The sequence below is a fragment of the Drosophila erecta genome, unplaced genomic scaffold (genome assembly GCF_003286155.1).
Source record: "Drosophila erecta strain 14021-0224.00,06,07 unplaced genomic scaffold, DereRS2 tig00000092-arrow-pilon, whole genome shotgun sequence".
NCBI lineage: Eukaryota > Metazoa > Arthropoda > Insecta > Diptera > Drosophilidae > Drosophila > Drosophila erecta.
Genome location: NW_020825207.1, coordinates 727,834 through 752,256, shown reverse-complemented (window position 1 = coordinate 752,256; position 24,423 = coordinate 727,834). Strand labels below are relative to the sequence as shown.

At 44.4% G+C, this 24,423-nt stretch overlaps 2 protein-coding genes across 3 annotated transcripts; one reads left to right on the top strand and one right to left on the bottom strand.

The window, feature by feature from the left end:
• Positions 1-253: 253 nt before the first annotated feature.
• Positions 254-23,713, bottom strand: LOC6548369 (protein lingerer). 2 transcript variants are annotated; one of them, XM_001976609.3, is made up of 6 exons: positions 22,385-22,418; positions 4,446-4,787; positions 3,910-3,992; positions 3,114-3,817; positions 872-1,190; positions 254-619 (listed from the first exon to the last, which is right to left on the bottom strand). In XM_001976609.3, the coding sequence occupies exons 2-6, from the start codon at positions 4,447-4,449 to the stop codon at positions 254-256; spliced, it is 1,476 nt and encodes a 491-aa protein (XP_001976645.2). In that variant the 5' UTR covers positions 4,450-4,787; positions 22,385-22,418. The 2 variants fall into 2 exon arrangements, 1 of the variants encoding a protein (XP_001976645.2); XR_003407911.1 differs by lacking the exons at positions 254-619; positions 872-1,190; positions 3,114-3,817; positions 3,910-3,992 and adding an exon at positions 23,652-23,713 and having other exon boundaries at positions 4,517-4,787; positions 22,385-22,571.
• Positions 16,360-18,213, top strand: LOC6548371 (cytochrome P450 9c1). The gene is made up of 3 exons (XM_001976610.3): positions 16,360-16,648; positions 16,707-17,241; positions 17,299-18,213. The coding sequence occupies exons 1-3, from the start codon at positions 16,470-16,472 to the stop codon at positions 18,151-18,153; spliced, it is 1,569 nt and encodes a 522-aa protein (XP_001976646.1). The 5' UTR covers positions 16,360-16,469; the 3' UTR covers positions 18,154-18,213.
• Positions 23,714-24,423: the final 710 nt, after the last annotated feature.

Here is a 24,423-nt window from a genome sequence, read left to right as displayed (position 1 = left end):
CTCGCCGCCAGGAAACGAATGAGAAATTGCTGTAGCAATCTGCGAGTCCGCAGAGGATTTCTGACAGATCCCGGATCCCCATCCCCGATCCCGGTTAGAGAGGAGGCACAAAGCGCTTTGACCGGCGGCAGGTGAAATCAAATCGGCTCCGGCCTGGGATGGGATACGGTTGTCATACAGCGCTCCGGAATTCGGGGAATGCCCCACGAACAACACACGTAGTGTGTGCAGCATGCCGAACACCTACCTGGATTTACGTGAAGGGACGCTCGGCGCCGGCGGCGGCATCTAGCAGACTCAAATCGTTGAATGTTTCACAGTTTTGCAGCACCTGGCTGCAAGTGGTGTTAATTAAATCAAAATCGATGGCCACTCGATGGCCCAGGGATTCCGATTCCGATTCCGGGGGCGAGTGTGCGGCCGGAGAGTCCGCCTTGTGCGGCAGGTGGGAACTCGCCCCCAGCGGGCAGCAGGGCATGCGGGACACCTCCTGGTGCCGGGGTGCTGCCATCGCCGCCTGCAGCTCCTCCGCAACGCAGTCGAACTCGTCGTACTCGTCGTCCATCAGCGATTGCTCCGAGTAGCTCTCATCATCGTCGTCGCAGTCGAAGTAACCGCTCTGTGGGGGAATGGTTGGTTGGTTAAGGCTCAGGATTGAGCTCTTGATTGGCCGGGAACAGGGGAGTCGTCATTGCGGAAAAACACACCGCTTTGTTTACAAGGTATCTCTATTAAGTTATCAAGGCTTATGTTTTCCCTATCTCGAAAGTAGTGGCCAGTGAAGCAAACCAACTCCATCGAGACCTAATGAATCATACCAAAAGCAGCTGTTTTCCGAGCTTCCCGACTCCCCATCCCCATGGTTACTCACCTGGCAGTCCAGGCATCGGCAATTATCACAGAGGCTGCAACTCAGGCCCAAAATGTCGGCTGCCTCCTGGTAGAGCTCGAAACTCGATTTCACCTGCTGTTGTAGTTGGTGGCTGGCCAGCGGCGTGCTGGTGTCCTCATTATGCATGCTCCAGTTGGTCGGTTTGTTCAGCTGCCCCCCACTTCCAGTGCCACTTCCAGTGCCACATCCACCTCCACCTCCACCTGCACCTCCGCTTCCAGCCTCCCGACTGTTGCTCTGATTTTTCAAGTTCCCGCCGTTGTTGTTGCCGCCCGGAGTGGGTGGCTCCGCCTCATTGCTGTCGAGCATGTTGAATGAAAGTTTATTTAGCTTTTGGTTGACTAAACTAAACGCGTATCAAATGGCTGCAAGTGGCGTGGAAGGACTCGCAGCGATTAGCAAGGACGAGCAGGGTCCCCATGCAAATTGATATAAAGTGGGAAATGAGCTGCTACGGGCAGGGTTATGGTAAGTGATGTGTACAGGAAAATTAAGGCTCTATCGTCCTGGGAATGCCAAAATGTGCCTCACTTCAGCGGAACTCATAAAATAATACACGATGGCTTGTTTTATGAAAACAAAAGAGCGATGTGAATATGTATTAATAATAATACACGTTGGCATGTTTATGAAAACAAAATTGTGCAAAATGAAAGATATAAAAGGTGGACCCACAAAATGTATTCAAATCGAGCGATAACAAAGGCAATTCGATCGATAAAAGCGATAAAACACTGTGGCTGCAGTGGCTGCAACTCTTTGCTCCCACCAACCGCACGCGAGAAGAACTTAAAAAGGAAACAATGATTCCCATTTAATTTGCGGCGACAATTGGTCTGGAAAGTGGGGACAGGCTACCAGCAGCACTGCAGCCAGTGGCCACAATGAATTAAGCCACCTTTGGGGAGCATTTAAGCCGCATCGGCGGAAAAGCGGGAGTAACTTTGCACTGCAAATTTGCGCAGTACTTGGTTACTTGGCGACACAAGTTGGGAGTCATTCCTGTCAGTGGCCTGGTGTCGCCATCCAGAAAGTTGATGAATGCGCGCCGGAGAGCTTCCGCCGTGGAAATGGCTAAGCAGGAAGAGGGCTCTGCATTTTTTGCCCGCTGACGTTTACTAATTAAATGCGCACAGGGTACTAATAAATCAAAGCAAAGCCCGCCCTTTGCGCCTGCTGCAATTAATGAAATTTTCCCAGCCGCCTTTGCCAGCGAAAATGTGCAGTGAGCGAACTTCTGACATCATTATTGCAAAGGGCGTCCCGAAAACTGTGCGTATGAGTGATGTCTGGGGACGGGTAGCTCCTAACTTGTAGCTGCAACTTGGGGGCCAAGTTACGCAGAATGTGATTATTGCACTTCAATATGTGCAATGCAGCCTGTATGGGCTGGCCAAAATGGGAGGTTTAATCAACTTTTTAAGCCCTCTTTAAGCCCCGATGCTTGCGCCTCACTTTATGTTTACGGCGACCGCGATAATTTTTCAATTTCGCAAATGACGGCTGGGAGGAAATGCGGAAAGCGGGCGGAAAACGGGTGGAAAACGGGTGGAAATGCGGTCAGCAACTTGGCTCAGCGATGATGATCAGAACTTATGACTTCGTGAACAACGTCGCAAAGTTTCTGCGATGCAACAAAGTGTCCGCTGACAGATAATTGAAAGCGCTTAAAAGCCGCAGTCCAGACAAGAAAGGCGCATTTGGCCACTAGGAAGCCAGCATCGCAGCCAAGAGGAATGTCCAATCGATATCGAGAATAATGGCCTCGATGGATATAAATGGCAACTAACGCCGATTGCTGTTCTCCAATAATTAATTAAGAAATAATCGGATGCCGGGGAGAGCTGGAATGCGCCGCTCCTCAGTCAACTTAATGAGAAACCACTTCGGCATGGCAACTAGGACCACGGAACCACCACTTGTCCCCCAGATTGCCGTCATAAAACTTGCCACATTTTGCAGCGCGTTGCACGACGCCCTATAACATTTATGGGAATTTATAAGTTTTTGCGACGGCTAGGAGATTGCCCCACTGACTCAAACGCACATACTCGGCAACTGCACTGGGAGAAAATGAATGCACTTACAACTAAAAGAAAGTAAGTGGTAACGAGTGCCAAAAATCAAACTTCCTGTTGCTCGCAGGGCTATGAGCCCTCGTCTGCCATCGTCTTGAACTCAAGTGTGCTCCGATTTTTTCGAGTGTCTGGGTGTTACATACCTGATGGCACCAGCATCTTCCGGAACTGCCGCGTTGCTGCGCCATTTTTCTTCTTCGAGATATTTGAGAAACTTTGTCTTCTTGGCAATAAGCGCTGATTTGACAGTGGTGCATTTCTTCTTTGGGAGCAGAGGGAGGCCACCTGCTCCTCCTCCACCGCCACCGCCTCCGCCTCCAGCTGGCGAGGTAACCGCTCCCGCTGCGCCATCGAGGCACTCGCCACTCCGGCTCCGATTCCGGGCGTTTTGGAGGCTCACTCCGCCTGCCGCCGACAGGCAGCTATTGTTATGGTTGCTGGCTGCGGCATTGTTGTTGCTGCCACTGATGTGGATGTGGCTGCTGCTGCTGATGTTGCTGCTGCTCCTGTGGTTGCTGTGGGCGTGGGTGACATTTTGGCAGGCGACGCCGACGCTGCAATTGAACAGTTTTTGCAGGGCCGCCGTTGCCGGTGAACACATTGCGGTTGACATTGATGTAGCGACAGGAGTTACGTAGCTTGCTGCGCTTCCCGCTGCTGCGTCCAGGGCCGGCACCGATGCAGCTGCAGATGCAGCTGCAGCTGCTGCTGTTGTTGCTGCGGCACTGCCGAAAGTTTTGAATTTATGCTGCAGGACGCCACTCGAGCAAGTTGCCCCAATTGGATTTGTCGCTCTGCTCCGGCTGCCATTTATTTCACGCTTTGTTGCCGCATATGTGCCATAGTCCTGCCAAGATGGATAGATGCGGTAAGGGGGATGCCGAAAGGAGGACGAAAGAAGCTCAGATAGATGTGCAAGTGGACTCGCTGAGGACTCACCCCATAGGAACCGTAGCTGGCATTCAGCACATAGATCGAGTTTTGATTGCTGCACTGGAAGACCACGTCGTCCATCGTTTGGGCTGCGCAGACAACGGGGAAGGATTGGGATTTACTTCAATTGTATGGCGAATCGAATCAATTTGAAATATTTCACGTTATGTATCTTAGATCAAGTACTGAGAGCTTTGGCCCATTAATTTCCTCTGGAGCAAATACATGATTATATGGATAGCGGTACTTGTATGCTATTAGAACAGATTCGGCGTGATAAGAAACCCGAATGAATGACCCATTGAAATCCGTACCCCAGCGTAATATGAAGGCCGAGTCGAAATGTTGCTTAACAAAATTATGCAAATTGAACTCTGAAATCAAACAGCAGACGGCGTTTCTGTTTCAACTTGCCGCATTCGAAGAGGGAAAATGGCCGGGAGAGGCCGGGAACGAGAGGCGGAAAAGGCGAAAATTTAATTTAAATTCTTATTGCTGCCTGCTGATTGTGATTGTTTTTGCGGGGAGGAGTGGTTGCTTACCCATTGAGCATTCAATAAATTTGGTTTCGTAGATTTCCTCGGCCCGTGCCGAGGAAGGTGTTGACTGCTGGTGCTGGCGGGGTGCTGGGACGCCCGGCTGACGGATCCTGTCCAGCTCCTGGTGGCAATCAAAGCTACAATTACCGCCGCCGTGCACGTCCAACTGAAGCGGAAACTTATGCGGCTGCTGGAGCGTGTAAACGTTGACTGCGCGCTTCTCGTGGCCTCCGCCTCCGATTCCGATTCCGATTCCAATTCCGAGTCCTTCGCCGGTGCTCCGCTTGGTTCTCCCGCTGGTCCTCCCAGAGCTGAGCCAGCTCGTTAGCCACAGGGATTGGATGTCTACGGGAGGGAGGAGGAGAGAATATGAGGCACGGGCATAAGCAAATTTCATTCAAATGCGCTCTGTTCACGCATTCGGTTTATTGTTGTGATGCTTTTCGGGAAAATGCGAAATGGTTAACTCGGCCTGGCCAAGCATGATAAAATTTCGTTTGAAAGGCAAGTTCATTGAAATAAACATGCCCCCAGCCCAGTTGTCCATCAGCCCACTCACTTTCGCCGGGAACAAGCAAAATAATCAAAATAATCCTTTTTTTGTTGGCTCCGGCTCCGGCTTACTTACGCCATCCGGGTTTCAGAGACCCTTCTATTGTTGGCTTAGAGAGATTGCTCGACTTAGTCCGGCGCAAATTCCGACAATTAATATAATCGCCGTTGCCAGGACAATTGCCGCATTGCAAGTCGTGGTCCTGAAATCCTTGAATTGAGAGCGAACAATAATTGAAATGGATGTATGATTCCCACGCAACTTACAGAGCAACAATGCATAATGCACACCACTTATGTCCAAGTTATAAAGGCGAACATCTGTATTTTGGCCAACACAATCGAGTATATGGTAAAAATAATGATTTCTTTACTTCCTTCAACTCCCAATCACATTCCTAACCGATTTTGAAAGTTATCTGTAGCACAACAGACATTTTTAGGTGATTGTGCAGATTTTTAGAGAATTGCGCCAGAAACATTTAGAGGTATGCCACTTCAAAATCCGATTAATATAAGTTGAGTTATGGCGTTCAGAACTTCAGCCTTAGGACATTTCCTTGAATTTCAACAAGTGTATCACAACAAAAAAATTACAAAAAAATTGAAAAAAAATAAATATTTAAATTTGAATGCAGATTTTTAGAGAATTGCGCCAGAAACATTTAGAGGTATGCCACTTCAAAATCCGATTAATATAAGTTGAGTTATGGCGTTCAGAACTTCAGCATTAGGACATTTCCTAAGTTTCTTGAATTTCAACAAGTGTATCACAACAAAAAAATTACAAAAAAATTGAAAAAAAATAAATATTTAAATTTGAATGCAGATTTTTAGAGAATTGCGCCAGAAACATTTAGAGGTATGCCACTTCAAAATCCGATTAATATAAGTTGAGTTATGGCGTTCAGAACTTCAGCATTAGGACATTTCCTAAGTTTCTTGAATTTCAACAAGTGTATCACAACAAAAAAATTACAAAAAAATTGAAAAAAAATAAATATTTAAATTTGAATGCAGATTTTTAGAGAATTGCGCCAGAAACATTTAGAGGTATGCCACTTCAAAATCCGATTAATATAAGTTGAGTTATGGCGTTCAGAAATTCAGCATTAGGACATTTCCTAAGTTTCTTGAATTTCAACAAGTGTATCACAACAAAAAAATTACAAAAAAATTGAAAAAAAATAAATATTTAAATTTGAATGCAGATTTTTAGAGAATTGCGCCAGAAACATTTAGAGGTATACCACTTCAAAATCCGATTAATATAAGTTGAGTTATGGCGTTCAGAACTTCAGCCTTAGGACATTTCCTTGAATTTCAACAAGTGTATCACAACAAAAAAATTACAAAAAAATTGAAAAAAAATAAATATTTAAATTTGAATGCAGATTTTTAGAGAATTGCGCCAGAAACATTTAGAGGTATGTCACTTCAAAATCCGATTAATATAAGTTGAGTTATGGCGTTCAGAACTTCAGCCTTAGGACATTTCCTAAGTTTCTTGAATTTCAACAAGTGTATCACAACAAAAAAATTACAAAAAAATTGAAAAAAAATAAATATTTAAATTTGAATGCAGATTTTTAGAGAATTGCGCCAGAAACATTTAGAGGTATGTCACTTCAAAATCCGATTAATATAAGTTGAGTTATGGCGTTCAGAACTTCAGCATTAGGACATTTCCTAAGTTTCTTGAATTTCAACAAGTGTATCACAACAAAAAAATTACAAAAAAATTGAAAAAAAATAAATATTTAAATTTGAATGCAGATTTTTAGAGAATTGCGCCAGAAACATTTAGAGGTATGCCACTTCAAAATCCGATTAATATAAGTTGAGTTATGGCGTTCAGAACTTCAGCCTTAGGACATTTCCTAAGTTTCTTGAATTTCAACAAGTGTATCACAACAAAAAAATTACAAAAAAATTGAAAAAAAATAAATATTTAAATTTGAATGCAGATTTTTAGAGAATTGCGCCAGAAACATTTAGAGGTATGCCACTTCAAAATCCGATTAATATAAGTTGAGTTATGGCGTTCAGAACTTCAGCATTAGGACATTTCCTAAGTTTCTTGAATTTCAACAAGTGTATCACAACAAAAAAATTACAAAAAAATTGAAAAAAAATAAATATTTAAATTTGAATGCAGATTTTTAGAGAATTGCGCCAGAAACATTTAGAGGTATGCCACTTCAAAATCCGATTAATATAAGTTGAGTTATGGCGTTCAGAACTTCAGCATTAGGACATTTCCTAAGTTTCTTGAATTTCAACAAGTTATCACAACAAAAAAATTACAAAAAAATTGAAAAAAAATAAATATTTAAATTTGAATGCAGATTTTTAGAGAATTGCGCCAGAAACATTTAGAGGTATGCCACTTCAAAATCCGATTAATATAAGTTGAGTTATGGCGTTCAGAACTTCAGCCTTAGGACATTTCCTAAGTTTCTTGAATTTCAACAAGTGTATCACAACAAAAAAATTACAAAAAAATTGAAAAAAAATAAATATTTAAATTTGAATGCAGATTTTTAGAGAATTGCGCCAGAAACATTTAGAGGTATGCCACTTCAAAATCCGATTAATATAAGTTGAGTTATGGCGTTCAGAACTTCAGCCTTAGGACATTTCCTAAGTTTCTTGAATTTCAACAAGTGTATCACAACAAAAAAATTACAAAAAAATTGAAAAAAAATAAATATTTAAATTTGAATGCAGATTTTTAGAGATTTGCGCCAGAAACATTTAGAGGTATGCCACTTCAAAATCCGATTAATATAAGTTGACTTATGGCGTTCAGAACTTCAGCCTTAGGACATTTCCTAAGTTTCTTGAATTTCAACAAGTTATCACAACAAAAAAATTACAAAAAAATTGAAAAAAAATAAATATTTAAATTTGAATGCAGATTTTTAGAGAATTGCGCCAGAAACATTTAGAGGTATGCCACTTCAAAATCCGATTAATATAAGTTGAGTTATGGCGTTCTGAACTTCAGCATTAGGACATTTCCTAAGTTTCTTGAATTTCAACAAGTTATCACAACAAAAAAATTACAAAAAAATTGAAAAAAAATAAATATTTAAATTTGAATGCAGATTTTTAGAGAATTGCGCCAGAAACATTTAGAGGTATGCCACTTCAAAATCCGATTAATATAAGTTGAGTTATGGCGTTCAGAACTTCAGCATTAGGACATTTCCTAAGTTTCTTGAATTTCAACAAGTATATCACAACAAAAAAATTACAAAAAAATTGAAAAAAAATAAATATTAAAATTTGAATGCAGATTTTTAGAGAATTGCGCCAGAAACATTTAGAGGTATGCCACTTCGAAATCCGATTAATATAAGTTGAGTTATGGCGTTCAGAACTTCAGCATTAGGACATTTCCTAAGTTTCTTGAATTTCAACAAGTGTATCACAACAAAAAAATTACAAAAAAATTGAAAAAAAATAAATATTTAAATTTCAATGCAAATTTTTAGAGAATTGCGCCAAAAACATTTAGAGGTATGCCACTTCAAAATCCGATTAATATAAGTTGAGTTATGGCGTTCAGAACTTCAGCATTAGGACATTTCCTAAGTTTCTTGAATTTCAACAAGTGTATCACAACAAAAAAATTACAAAAAAATTGAAAAAAAATAAATATTTAAATTTGAATGCAGATTTTTAGAGAATAGCGCCAGAAACATTTAGAGGTATGCCACTTCAAAATCCGATTAATATAAGTTGAGTTATGGCGTTCAGAACTTCAGCCTTAGGACATTTCCTAAGTTTCTTGAATTTCAACAAGTGTATCACAACAAAAAAATTACAAAAAAATTGAAAAAAAATAAATATTTAAATTTGAATGCAGATTTTTAGAGAATTGCGCCAGAAACATTTAGAGGTATGCCACTTCAAAATCCGATTAATATAAGTTGAGTTATGGCGTTCAGAACTTCAGCATTAGGACATTTCCTAAGTTTCTTGAATTTCAACAAGTGTATCACAACAAAAAAATTACAAAAAAATTGAAAAAAAATAAATATTTAAATTTGAATGCAGATTTTTAGAGAATTGCGCCAGAAACATTTAGAGGTATGCCACTTCAAAATCCGATTAATATAAGTTGAGTTATGGCGTTCAGAACTTCAGCCTTAGGACATTTCCTAAGTTTCTTGAATTTCAACAAGTTATCACAACAAAAAAAAATACAAAAAAATTGAAAAAAAATAAATATTTAAATTTGAGTGCAGATTTTTAGAGAATTGCGCCAGAAACATTTAGAGGTATGCCACTTCAAAATCCGATTAATATAAGTTGGGTTATGGCGTTCAGAACTTCAGCATTAGGACATTTCCTAAGTTTCTTGAATTTCAACAAGTGTATCACAACAAAAAATTACAAAAAAATTGAAAAAAAATAAATATTTAAATTTGAATGCAGATTTTTAGAGAATTGCGCCAGAAACATTTAGAGGTATGCCACTTCAAAATCCGATTAATATAAGTTGAGTTATGGCGTTCAGAACTTCAGCCTTAGGACATTTCCTAAGTTTCTTGAATTTCAACAAGTTATCACAACAAAAAAATTACAAAAAAATTGAAAAAAAATAAATATTTAAATTTGAATGCAGATTTTTAGAGAATTGCGCCAGAAACATTTAGAGGTATGCCACTTCAAAATCCGATTAATATAAGTTGAGTTATGGCGTTCAGAACTTCAGCATTAGGACATTTCCTAAGTTTCTTGAATTTCAACAAGTATATCACAACAAAAAAATTACAAAAAAATTGAAAAAAAATAAATATTAAAATTTGAATGCAGATTTTTAGAGAATTGCGCCAGAAACATTTAGAGGTATGCCACTTCGAAATCCGATTAATATAAGTTGAGTTATGGCGTTCAGAACTTCAGCATTAGGACATTTCCTAAGTTTCTTGAATTTCAACAAGTATATCACAACAAAAAAATTACAAAAAAATTGAAAAAAAATAAATATTAAAATTTGAATGCAGATTTTTAGAGAATTGCGCCAGAAACATTTAGAGGTATGCCACTTCAAAATCCGATTAATATAAGTTGAGTTATGGCGTTCAGAACTTCAGCCTTAGGACATTTCCTAAGTTTCTTGAATTTCAACAAGTGTATCACAACAAAAAAATTACAAAAAAATTGAAAAAAAATAAATATTTAAATTTGAATGCAGATTTTTAGAGAATTGCGCCAGAAACATTTAGAGGTATGCCACTTCAAAATCCGATTAATATAAGTTGAGTTATGGCGTTCAGAACTTCAGCATTAGGACATTTCCTAAGTTTCTTGAATTTCAACAAGTGTATCACAACAAAAAAATTACAAAAAAATTGAAAAAAAATAAATATTTAAATTTGAATGCAGATTTTTAGAGAATTGCGCCAGAAACATTTAGAGGTATGCCACTTCAAAATCCGATTAATATAAGTTGAGTTATGGCGTTCAGAACTTCAGCCTTAGGACATTTCCTAAGTTTCTTGAATTTCAACAAGTTATCACAACAAAAAAATTACAAAAAAAATTGAAAAAAAATAAATATTTAAATTTGAATGCAGATTTTTAGAGATTTGCGCCAGAAACATTTAGAGGTATGCCACTTCAAAATCCGATTAATATAAGTTGACTTATGGCGTTCAGAACTTCAGCCTTAGGACATTTCCTAAGTTTCTTGAATTTCAACAAGTTATCACAACAAAAAAATTACAAAAAAATTGAAAAAAAATAAATATTTAAATTTGAATGCAGATTTTTAGAGAATTGCGCCAGAAACATTTAGAGGTATGCCACTTCAAAATCCGATTAATATAAGTTGAGTTATGGCGTTCAGAACTTCAGCATTAGGACATTTCCTAAGTTTCTTGAATTTCAACAAGTTATCACAACAAAAAAATTACAAAAAAATTGAAAAAAAATAAATATTTAAATTTGAATGCAGATTCTTACAGAATTGCGCCAGAAACATTTAGAGGTATGCCACTTCAAAATCCGATTAATATAAGTTGAGTTATGGAGTTTATAACTTCAGCCTTAGGAAAATTAAAAAAAAATGTTCTTGGGACATTACGAAGGTTACCCTCTAATTTTCTCACCGATAAATAGGTATTTCTGATTAAATTTTTTTAATTTTTTGCTAATTTTAATGATGTAACCCCTTATAAAAAATGCGTGAATTGGGCAAAAATTGATTTTTGAGGAGACGCCAGATTGTGATTGGGATCTCAAGTCTTGACTTTTATCTGTGCAAATCAGTAATTTTTAGAGGACTGTGAAACTTTTTGGATAATTTTTAGGATGAGCCATTTTGAAAAAGTCGTATTTTTGCCATAGTTCTGGTGTTGATTTTGCGACTAAATTGGCATTTTAGCCAAAAGAAACAATACGCTAACCAGATTTAAGCGTAATCAGATTGTTAATGGACTGGCATTTAAATTGAAAGCTTTAATTTTGGTCACTTGTCCAGCTGAAGAATAATTAGAATCCGTTGGCAATAAAGCAGCAATTTAGTATTCGGCTATTATTCAAGGTTTAATTCTGCAAAAACAATTATGGCTGCGTACACTGCAAAAAATGAAGCGTATGCGAACAGCTTATATGCATTTAGTTTCCACCATTATTGTTTTTTTGTGGTAAGTGTAGCAATATGAAATTAGGCTTAAGCTGTGATTTAAGGCGGAAAGGTAAATTTAATGCTCCCACTGCCTTGAAACGTATAATTTTGTATTACTGGAAACAGTATAGAATTACTGGGAACTTCAGTCTCGAAATGCGGAGCAATTGGGGTGAGAACTTTGGGGCGTGCATGTTAGAGGTGAACTCCGATCGTCGGAGCGTTCAACATTTGTATCCTATGTGGCAGAGCCGTAAATCCCGGAGTCGCAACTCGGTGACCCCATTCATCAAAGTGTCGCAGCAGCTGGCGAGCGGAATCTTTTGTCATTTGCTGTCAAATCGCAGGGATTTGATGAGGGGCGGACTCGGGGCGGAAAAACTAATACGTGCTGGAAGTCAGCAGAGCAACATGTAAAACATCGGCAGTGGCAAGGTCGGAAGGGTGGCCAAATCCAGGTGGAAGGTGGCAGGTGGAAGGTGGCAGGTGGAAGGGTTCACCCCCCGCTCGTCGAGCGTCTCTAATGAGTGGCAATAAAGCAAGTGTGGCAGGTGACACCGCACTACACACGTCGAACCGTCGAACAATTTGCACAGTATAATTGTTGACACTCCCCCGATGCGTGAATACTGGTATATGAAGCATGTATGGTGTGCGGTGTGCCTATATTTATTTGTGACTGCGTGCGTGTCATTAGTGGCCGTCCGAATGGAGCCAGAGTCCTGTCAGTCTTCTCCCCTCCGCTCCTCCAGCTAATAATACAACTTTTATTTATTTTGGGCTTTTCCCCAACTGACCGAGGGCCAACAAAGCGCCTGCAAAGCAAACAGCCCGCAGAAATAAAAGGCCCCATAGAAAGAGGGGCACTGGGAGGGCGGCGAGTGGGCGGCAGTGGGTGGGAAGTGGGTGGCGTGTTCGGTGGACCGTGGCATATTTGTCATAATCAGCGTTTAGGCATAAGCATAAATTTGAATGAGTGCGCACAGTGGTGGCGGTGGAGGGTCAAGGCCCACATTGTTTGAGCATCCTTATCACATTCTAGGCATTCTTTTTGGCCAGAGATGGGCAGAGCAGGACTCTGGTGAAGGCTATAAGGGCGAGTGGTTCGATCGCTCTGAAAGGATATCACCGACCTACTATTAGCATGTAAAAACATTTATAGTCAAAGTAAACTCCTGTTTCAGTTCTAACCTTTCGCTGCATGTATCCTACTCCCATGTTTCATTCTTTTTGTGACATTTCCGAGCCATCACAAGAAATTCTGGAAAAGTGCGAGTCAACTTTGAAATGAGCTTTGCAGTTGCGGAATCTGGCTTCCAGCGACGAGCGGATAGCTCCGGATACCCCAGTGCACGGGTATGCGCACAAAGCAGGACTCATCTATGCAGGGACATGGCTGACCCGCACCCCGCACCACGCACCCCGGGATCAGGAATTTGCGATTGACAGGAGTCGCGTCGCCGGCGGACGAGCTCCGTGCGCAAATATTTGACTGGGGAAGTCCGGGGACTGCAGGAGGTCGCGAAACCCAGAATGGAAAGGGAGGAGCCTATCGGGCCAAGTCCATGTTTGGGGAGATCGGCCGTGTTTGGCCATAATTTTGATGTGTGCATAAAAATGTTTTTCGATTTCCTTCGACACACATAAATTCCTGGCCGGGTCACGTGCGAGCAGGTGTTGGCCGCCAGCTCGGGCATTGTCTTTTGGCCACTTTCTGCGAGATCCCGATGACAAGGCGGCGCATCGGGCGGAATCAATAAGTGGGCCGGGAGGCCAGAACACTGGAGCTTTATTTTTGTACAAATATTTATTGCATTTTGTTGATTTTCTGGCGAAAAATCTAGCCAAAACGGTTTCCGTTTGTCATAAATTTGTGGGCCACGCCGCCATAGAAACACATTTAAACTGAAATTCGGCCGATTTGCTTTGTATGTTCTGGCATTTTTCCGGGTATGTTTTGCCAGCGATTGCATAATAACATCGTTTGTGGAATGGCCCACAGTGGCAATAAATTAACATTTTATATGGAATGTGGTTTTGGCGCGTGCGAGTGTGCGAGTGTGTGAGTGTGTGGCCTTTTCCACTATGCAGTTGGCTAAGCCTTTTATGGCGCGATTATCGGGCAGAAACATTTTTGGCATTCCAATAAGCAGTTATTCAAAGCGGATTTGCCAGGCCCGAGCATCCGAGCTGAGGTCTCCAAGGAATCCTTGAACATAACTTAACTCAGGTTGCATACTTTTCGGGGCCGCCCATCTTTCAGTCGAATGGGAGCAGCCAACACTTATGAGGTCCTTCATTGTTTGTTTACTTAAATCTTAAATTATCAACTCATGCAGCAGGCAGAGTGAGTGCAACTGCAATTCTGCATGGCAGGATAACAAGGACATGCGAACAAGACGGAAAGCTCGTAAGCAGAATCTGCAACAGTGGCCAAGTGTTCGCCTCAAGGCGATCCAGGAGCATTTCAATCGTAAAGTTAATACAATCTAGCCCAAAGCGCATTAAATAATTTAATGATGAACCTTAAATAATGTTTTATGCTTGTTTGATTTGGAAGGGTACTTGTGAGTCGGATGTTACAAGCTCGCCCTTCGTTCAGCTTCCACCCACCTCCCTTTATACCTTCTTGGGTGGGTGGTTATGGGGAATGCAAGATGTACGTCACCCACGTCCTCCATGTCCTGAACCACCTCATGCACACCGCTCTGGGCACTCAAAATCACACACACTTACTGGCTGGCAAATGTTTGCGCTTGTGTGCGCGGCCGCGATAGCGTTATTATCCGTTTGATTAGAGAAAACACAACGTTTTGGCCTAATTAGAGTCAGAATGTCAAAACATTGACTTTGGGTATTTGGACGGACATCAAAGAGGAGCCCACTTGGGGGGACAACTTGGCGGCACTTCAATGCCAATGGCGGGCGGAAAGGGAAGCGAAAACAGACCCGCAAACGGCCAAGTCAACAGCAACGAAGACAACGACGAGGTCGATTGCGAGGACGAACGATTCAAATGGCCCAAGCCCATCGGTTGCCAATGAAGCGCAAAAAAAGCGTCTTCAAGTACTTGGCCATTTGCGCCACTCCACCCCACTCCACTGCACTCCAGCTCCCACTGAACTCGCCCACCTCGACCCATTTTTGCCAATGTAAACACATTTGATATCCAGCAGAAACAAAAACGATGGAGAGGGACAGTGGCGTAGCAAGGATTTATTTACAGGGGCGCGACAGAAGTCCCATTCATAGGGCAAGCTAACTTTAAGTATCGCTCTCACTTAAAATCTCTTTCTATTTACTTTATGTGTGGAATACTATCAAAACAATGGCAATTGAGAGGACAGTACTCTAGGGAACCCCTTTTTGGGGCCCCTCTGCGCCCCTGGCTCCAAAGAGCAGTTACATTGGAGGAGAGACTTAGTGCCCAACAACAAAGCGGGTGAGAACTGGAGCTCAAAGGACGAGCGAGAGATTGATTCGGCTCTCATTTGATATTCCTCACTGACCGCTGAATCAAATGGGATTTTTGCCTGCCAAGCGATTTGTTGGCTTTTTGTCTTCATCATCCTTTCTGGTCCTTTCCATTGCTCCCTCGTCCTGCAAGCAGTGCAATAATTTCCCGTTAGCAGCGCACTAAATGCAAGCAAATTTCGTCATTTGGTCGGAACGTGAGTTGGATGCCCAAGGACTTCGCACAGGACCTCTCGGATTAGAGCGAGCTAGAAGCAATTGCATTATGCTTCCACCACTCAAACTCTCAAAATGAGAGGTTGTACTTCTCAGATGGATTCCGAGCCACTTGAAAATAGGTTCTTAAGAATTGGACCTTTTTATTTATAATTTCTCAATAATTTCTCAAACAGTTACCGGTCATTCCGCCTAATTGCCATTTAAGCAGTGTTAGCCCCAACCTTTATTTTAATTGTTTACGTATTTCATCAGATAAATTTCAATCTTTCCCAAGACTCTGTCAGTGTAAGATGCAGCCATGGACATAGTTTGAGTTTGAGTTTGAGTTGGAGTTTTAGTTTGAGGTCGCCACTGCGGGAAGCTCCCAGGCACGTAGCTCCCTGGGCTCCTTAAGCAAGCCAGGCTCCCACTCCACGGGACAGACTTCGCTAAGTCCTTTATAATAAATAGTTGAGTCGCTTTAGGGGATTAGTGCTGAAATTAGTTTATGCCAATGAGATTAGGCATGACATGCCGAATGCCAAGTTCAACTCGTTGGAGAACTGAATCTAGTCGCACATGCTCATGTGTTTAATGCGGAAAACCAGCAAGTAGCTTCCCCCATTTCGTGCTTCGTCAGCAGATTGGAGTTATCTGTTCGGATTAATCCATTTTGTGTGCGTGTGGCATCTTGCTGCCATCTAATGGAATTTCGATTAGGATCTATAAATAGGTCGCAGTTACGTCATTTGTTCTCCCCATTTCACAATGGGATTGAAAGGAGCGTCGAAAGTTGTGGCTGATGCGGTTTTGAATGTTTGGTAATAGTTCCCATGCATATACATATATAATGTTCATGTGACTTCCAATGCTAATTGATAAGCAAACCCACTCTCTTAATGTTTGGCTTTTTCGCTTAACGAGGTAAGCTCTCACACACATCCACACATTTCGCCGGTTCTTGCTCTCCCGCTATATGTGCATATATGGCTCTCCTGTATAGCTTATAGGCATATATACGGAGAGAGCGCAAGTTGTTTATTTCAGTGGCGATCCGTCTGTTGACTGGCGAAGTCGCTCTCTGAATTTTTTGAGGCCTTCCCGCGCTGCGCAGCTGGATTAGAGTCCCCTACTCCCTCACCCAATCCCAAAATTCCATCATGGTTTTCGTGGAGTTGTTGATATTCGTGGCCTTCGTCGGCTTGCTACTGTACAAATGGTCCGTCTATACCTTCGGGTTCTTCTCGAAGAGGGGCGTGGCCCACGAAAAGCCCATTCCTCTGCTGGGCAATATTCCGTGGTCGGTGCTGATGGCCAATGAGTCGTACATAAAACATAGGTAAGTGCATAAGTGCATTAAAATTAGATCCTTCTAATTACGTTTACCACTTTGTTAGCATTGAGCTGCACTTGCGACTGAAGCAGCACAAGGTCTATGGAGTCTACAACCTGCGGGATCCCCTGTACTACCTCTCCGACCCGGAACTCATTCGCCAGGTGGGCATCAAGAGCTTCGATACCTTTGCCAACCATCGCAAGGGGATCACCGATGGATTCAACGATACCAGCGTGATTTCCAAGAGCTTGCTCAGTCTGCGGGATCGTCGCTGGAAGCACATGCGCAGCACCCTGACGCCCACTTTCACCAGCCTCAAGATCCGCCAGATGTTCGAGCTCATCCATTACTGCAATGTGGAGGCGGTGGACTTCGTGCAGCGCCAACTGGATGCGGGCACTTCCGAGCTGGAGCTGAAGGAATTCTTCACGCGCTACACCAACGACGTGATCGCGACGGCTGCCTTTGGCATCCAGGTGAATTCCTTCAAGGATCCCAACAATGAGTTCTTTTCCATCGGTCAGCGCATCTCGGAGTTCACTTTCTGGGGCGGACTCAAAGTAATGCTGTACATTCTGATGCCGAGGTTGATGAAGGTAAGATACGACCTCTTGATTCTTTATAGCCGATGTAAAACCTTTCCTTTCTTTCAGGCACTTCGCGTTCCCGTGATGGACATGAACAATGTGGACTACTTCAAGAAGCTGGTCTTCGGTGCCATGAAGTGTCGCAAGGAGCAGAGTATCGTGCGGCCCGATATGATCCATCTGCTGATGGAGGCCCAGCGACAGTTTAAGGCAGAGCAGGAAGGATCCACGGAGAGTGGGGCACAGGAGGATAGGGCAGAGTTCAACGATGACGACTTGCTGGCCCAGTGCCTCTTGTTCTTCTCGGCAGGATTCGAAACGGTGGCCACCTGCCTGAGCTTCACCAGCTACGAACTCATGATGAACGCCGATGTGCAGGAGAAGTTGCACGAGGAGATCTTGGCCGTGAAGGAGCAGCTGGGGGAGAAGCCACTGGACTACGACACCCTGATCGGCATGAAGTATCTGGACTGCGTGATCTCCGAGTCGCTGAGAAAGTGGCCACCGGCATTCATCGTGGATCGCATGTGCGGGGCTGATTTCCAGCTGAAGGACGAGGCGGGCGAGGTGGTGGCTAACCTGCGGAAGGACGACCTAGTGCACATAAACGTGGCGGCCCTTCATCACGACCCGGATAACTTCCCGGAACCCGAGGAGTTCCGACCGGAGCGCTTCGACGAGGAGCACAAGCACGAGATACGACAGTTCACGTACCTGCCCTTCGGAGTGGGTCAACGAAGCTGCATTGGCAACCGGCTGGCTCTCATGGAGGTCAAGTCCCTGATCTTCCAGTTGGTCCTGCACTACCAGCTAAAGCCCACGGATCGCACTCCGGCGGACATGATGAGCAGCATCTCCGGCTTTGGAATGGTGCCCCGGGAACTGTTTTGGTGCAAGCTGGAGTCCCGTGGACCCGTTTAATTGATAACACGCCCTAGACACACATAAATATTAATAAAGCGAGAGGAAAGGAAACAAGAACTGACAATTTATTTCATCTGGACACCCATGTGCTGACAAATTTGTCGCGGCCATGTTTCATCCGCCATTCGCTTTGTTTTCCCTGGGTCCCCCGGCTTTACAGTCCATGTCACGGGCAGAGATTCCGGCTAGGAACGGGCGACGAGCCACGTCATAATACTGTCAGGACATGATGGCCTCGTCCAACCACCTAGGTTGTATGTGTTGCGGTTACGCCGCATAAAATAACAAGGGGTGTGGGTTGTAGGCGGTGGGTGGTAGGCGGTAGGCGGTGTCACCAGCCACACATCCGCCCACCCCCACAGCCACCCACTCACACACACGGGACATTAAGGATTATTTATTGGGGTGTATTTTTCAGGCGGCATTAAAATTTTTCGGCACAATATGAATTATATTACACTCGTGTCATAAACTCACTGTCGCAGGGCAGGAAAAGCGTTGTTTGGTGAGGGAAAGGTACTCCTCCTTCGATTTTCCCACCCCCATTAGATTGCCAAACATATGCCAGATAATTAACATCAAGCTGTGCTGCAAGGACACAAAGCAAATTACTAATATGTTTTCCTTCTTCGAGTGCATCGTTTTCCATAACCCTAGGAAACGTGGGTAGCTTTTGGTTACAAATCATAACCCAGTACACTTAATCTACTTTACGACTTTACAACTGCAGTAATGCCGCCAACCTGCTTAGTTTCATCTCCTTACATTTAGTGGTACTTTGTAAGCCCTGTTTACAACGTACTGGCAATCCACTTGGCCTGTAAGTCTGATTAGCTTGAGGAACTTGGCCCAACTTTCTGCATCTATTGATGGCCATGGTGACGGTGGTCAAGTCCGGAGCACGCCTATGGTCATTAGGCTAAGACCCTGGGGCCGTAAAAAGGCAAGGCAATTACCAGATATGGCCGTGCAAGCAGTCACACACCCACTCACCCACTCACCCATTTCCCATTCGCACAATGTAACGCACGTAATTAGTTGCATATAACTTGGGGCCTCGAGATTCGTAAAACTTTCAACGCGCTTCAAATTAGTTGGATGTTTTTTATTGGCAGCCTTGTTGTCGTCCTCGCTGCAACAATGTTGCCCATGCAAAGCGGGTCTGGTCTGGGGTGGTCTGGTCGGATTGAGTCACATGTGGAGGAGCAAATAGGCCGGCGGCAATCCCACATGGACGTGGAAGAGGATGTGTGCAAGTCTACCACAATATTTGCTTAAAAATGCGGCAAAGGCAGTGGAAAGTGGAATTAAAGCGAAAAGTTTGCGAGATGCTGGCGGGGATAACTAAGCAAACGCTTTGCGGTTCTGGCCGTTCGTTTTATGGCCCAAGTTAGACCGTTTCCCAGCTTCCCAGCTTCCCAGTTTCCCAGCATCTCAGTTTCCCAGCTTGTCGCCCGCAGCGCCATGTTCCGAGATTCTCCTTCGGTTTCTGGGTGGCTGCAGTCGAGTTCCGGCTGCCTGCCTTGTCAACGCTGCGTATGCGTAATCTTCAGATGCCAACGCTGCGTATGCGTAATCTGGAGAACGTCATAAACTGTGGCGACACCAGCAGAGCTATTTCTACAACTGCGTTCTGTTGCCACTCCTGTTTTCTGTTTTGTTCGCAGCGACCTTATCAATCAATTCACCCACACAAATGTGGCCTGAATACTTATATATCTATATATCCACTCGTATATATGTATTTATATGTATATGTGGTATGTGTGGGGTGTTATCCCCGATACAGAGCAGAGGTCATAAAGAAACTTTGGCGCCGCGACCGCCAGACGCCACCAGAAGCATTACATTTTCCCGGCAGACGCAAAATACAAAAAAGACGGAAAAGACAGAAAACTGAAAAAACATAGAGGAGGAGAGCGAGTGAAACAGAAGGGAAGGGTGCGGGACAAGCAGGGGAATAGGAGAATAACAGCGATGACGACGATACAATGATAATGCCAGGAACAATAAGACGAGGCAGCGGCCAAAAGGAGAATTCTCGGCCGAGCCGAGAATGCTGAGCATTAACAATTTGGCACAATGGCAAACTGTCGCACACGAGTTTTCCCCCTGGCTTTCCTCTTTTCCAGCTTTCCCGACCTCTCCAACGCTTTTCCGCCCTTGCTGCGATGCGTTTTGCGATAAGCACGCAGCGATAGCGTTCGTAGGGCTCTGTGTCAAGTGTTTTCCCTCGTGTATGCGCACATTTTGTGAAAATTTCAGGTCCTGGCCTTCAATCATCGACCAGAAGAGCGGTGACAAATGGATGGAAATGGATAATTATCAGCACTGAAAAATTGTCTTATTTGTGCGCCTCCTACTTGGAAAATTCGTTGGCTCATCGAATCGGAACTCGATATTCCGTGCTTACAATTACTATATGCACTGCAACTGCAGCCGATGCAACGCTGTAATCAAATCCCAACTGTGAGATGTTGGTCCGTAATGGCCTGTAATGTCACAATGGGCCAGGACAATAATGATGCTAAAAGTACACGAATTTCGAAAGTATGTAATTGAATCGCCCGACATTGTTTGTTCCCTCGTAGTCAAATATCTGAGCCCCATCTGAATGTGCTCTCCTCCTGCTTATCGCAGCTTGTAGAGCTTGTATATAAATACGAGCCAGCAGCCCCCGCTCTTCCAGCCCCCCCCCTGCGTCCCCAGTTGGGGGAAAACGTTGTTAACGTCTCTTGAATTCGGTGTAAGCAAGTTTCCCCCATAAGGAAAACAAGGAGGAAAAGCATAATTTGGAGAGTGCTTCAAGAGAAAGTTTCTTGTGTCGTTGGCAAGTTTTTGAAGACCTCCTCCAGAAGCCACACACAAGCACGCACACACAGACAGACTCGCACACTCGCACACACACAATTGCGTCGAGATGGGGAAAATAAACATAATTTTATTTTCGGTTTTTATTTAATGCTCCGCCGCATTACAGCAATTTCTGCAACATTTTTGTTCATGCGATGGCAATCGAGCTCCGTTCGTTGGTCCTGGCTCGTCCTTGCTGCTCCGTCAGCTGCAAGATCCTGGCTAGCATACGACTATACGTACCACTTTTGGGTGCAACACCACGTTCGGTATTATTGTCTAATGCACATTCGGCTGGCCAAGCGTGAATTTGCATTGCTGGCATTGTCATAACTGAGCTGCTGCACATAAATCGCTTTGGTCCACATTTGTGTGACATTTTTCGGTTTGGATCCCCCTTTCCGCCCCCCAGCCGAGCGAGGATGTGGCATGTGGCATGTGGCAGCAGGCAGGAAGCCGTAGGTAAAAACTTTTAATATTTCTCCGCCGCCAGCTGTTGCCATTCCTAAACCCGCGCCCCTGCCCACAACCACATGCAGTGCTGCCAGTTGCATCCGGGCTCTGGATTCCGGACTACCGATTCCCGATTCCGCCCGTAGGTGCAGCACAAACAAGGCGGGAGCGCCGCAGTAGGCCAAATGATTCGCTTGAACTCTACCAGGCCCACGCTGTGAAATTTAATTAGCCGCCCTCGACAATTGTAAATATCTGCTGGATGGTGGATGGTGGATGGAGGATGGAGGATGGCGGAGGCGCGGAAGGAAACGGCTTGGAATGCGGGAACTTGGCTCGGATGAGCGGAATGCGAGTGGCACATCCGCCTGCGAGTTGAAACAATGCCAACTGGCCAAAAGCACAATCCTCTTTGACTTTCTCCCACTTGGGCACTCTTACATGGAGGAAAACGTCAAAGAACTTCTGTCTCAGCCAAATCAACTCGATACTTTCACTTGGCATCACGTTGTGCCCGAAAGCATTAAAGGCGTTTCATTTAACTGGAAAAGTATCTTTTGTGTGATTGCTTCAATTTAATATTGATTTAGATTGTGCCTCAGGGCCTACAAAATATTGAGTGGGCTTTATAAATGTAAACTGGAGATACCGCAAACGATAACGTGATAATTTAGCATGAAATATTATTGCATTAAATATGTGAACAAATATGAACCCTAAACCAATGGACATTGCAATTGCATTGATTTATTGTTTTCCGTGTACCGTCTTTGCAGCTTTCCCAGCTTTCCCCGACGCCCAGGCCTAATGAGCTGCTTCGGAATGCCGGGAGCGAGTGCAGGTGAGGATTGGTGGAGGAGGAATGGTGGTGGGCGATGGGTCAGGGATGACAGGGGGTGGTTTGGGCATAGGCTTAACTTACTTTTTAGGAAATCCGCCAGTGTCGTGAAGTCGTTTATTTCAACTGCGTTTCAGACGTAAATGAAGTTGGCTTGTGGACCGCCCGCTGGCGGTGTTCCTTGCTCGGTCTTCACTTGGCTTAATTCTTTCTTATTTTTTTCGCCTTGGGCTCCGCATTCACTGCTCTCACCTGTCGCCTCTCCGCTGTCCTGCAGCAGGAAGATTCGCATTAAAATTAAAAGGGAAAGCACAGGAATCTGGAAGCGGCGAGTCTGGCGCGGAATGCCTTTGTTGTCCTGTGGGAAGGGTAATGGTCTGGAGATGGGGTCTTCGGATAACAAAATGCAGGTTGCCGTCCCCGGGGGCGGTCAAAGCCTCGGCTCTGGGCTCAGTATTTCTGGTGGGGTAATTCCGGGATAATAATGATAATAAGTGCGCATAATGGCTCCGGCAGGGTGCTCCTAATCTCCGCCAGCGAGCTTAGCTGCACGCTGTCGTGGCTGTATTGCACATTCGGATAATGTGGCTCACTGGCGGAACCATATTGAATCTAACATTCGCTCTGCTAAGATGCCCTGCTAAGATGGTGAATTGGAGGCGAGGAAGCGGTTGGGGAGCACTTAATAGTTGCCCGGCGTATCCATTAAGTAAACATGACTCGCTGTGCCCGTTGGGCGGATACGGATGTGATATGGATGTGGATGTGGATGTGAATGTGGATATAGACGGGAGGCGACGTGGCCCAGTAGGAGCTTCCTCATCGACCACACTGTCAATGTACATTAGGATTGTTTTGCTCCCAGCTTGAGATTCGCCGAAAAGACGACATGGAAGGGATGGGCACAAATGGGGCAAAGGGCGAAAGCAGGAGCAACGACTTTTTGTTGTTGCGCATAAACGCTGAATATTTAATAATGCAAAGGGATGTGTGCTCGTCCAGACACGAGCAATGAAGTCAACTTAAGCATCGGCACACCGGAGAATTGCCCTTGCTCATTCGCGATGATAACGCCAGCCGGAGCTCGGGGCCCAAAATGCTTTTGATATTTTATTCATGCCCCCAACGCTCCCATCTCGCCGTCAATTGGTATTAGGGCATAATAATTCATTGACGAGTGCCAGGACAACATCGGCCGGCGGCGCTCGAAAGCGGTTTGTAATCCGCACGGCCAATGCCAGAACGTCGAGCGCACAATTAACGGGCTGGTGCTCCTCAGATTCCCAGCTTCCCAGCTACCCAGTCCACACACACAACCGACGAGCGCTTGAACCGCACACACGACGTATACGCAATATTCGCATCAATCATCCGCCAGCGCGTCCACTCGCCTCGACGCACCAATTCCAACTGGCACGCAGCCCGCCTCCGGATGCTGGTGGCACCGAGCTGGAGTCGGATTCGGATTCGGATTCAGTTCGGTTCGGACTCAGCCTCGCTTTCGGAGTGGCATGCAACTCGTGGCACTGGGCCACTGGCACAAGGACGCAGGACGCAGGCGCCCGGAGAGACCGCATCCTTTGGCTGTGGCCCACAGACGGCGTGAAAATGGCCCACAATTAATATGCACAGGCGTCGCCGATGACGAGCTAGTCATTGATAGATTGTCGTAGTGAAATGCAAATTACTTGTCCATAATTGCCCCACAACTGGCAATAGAAATGCGAATTGTTAGGCATCAGGCGACGGATTTACCACTGCAGCCTAGAACATTCGGGCCAACATGGTGATTTCTTATGTTCCAGCTCTGCGCATAATTTAAAAGGGTCCACCATGCTTATTCCTTTATCATGAGCCACGCGGACGAGCTCCACTTGCAATGCTGGCCTGAGCACTCCACACTTTCCGGATCCCCTATTAACTAATTCATGAGCGAAAAAGTGCGCCGGCCATGGCCAAGCACCATGACTGCCAGTCAGATATCGAAATTAATAATTCGCGCCATGCTGCCGGGTGGTGTCCAGGCGGGAAGAGGCGGTAAACATATTTATTTATGCGAATTCCTTTCGCGAGGCTCGTAAATCTCTCGCCACCCTCGCAACTGGAGCCGTGGTCCGAGTATT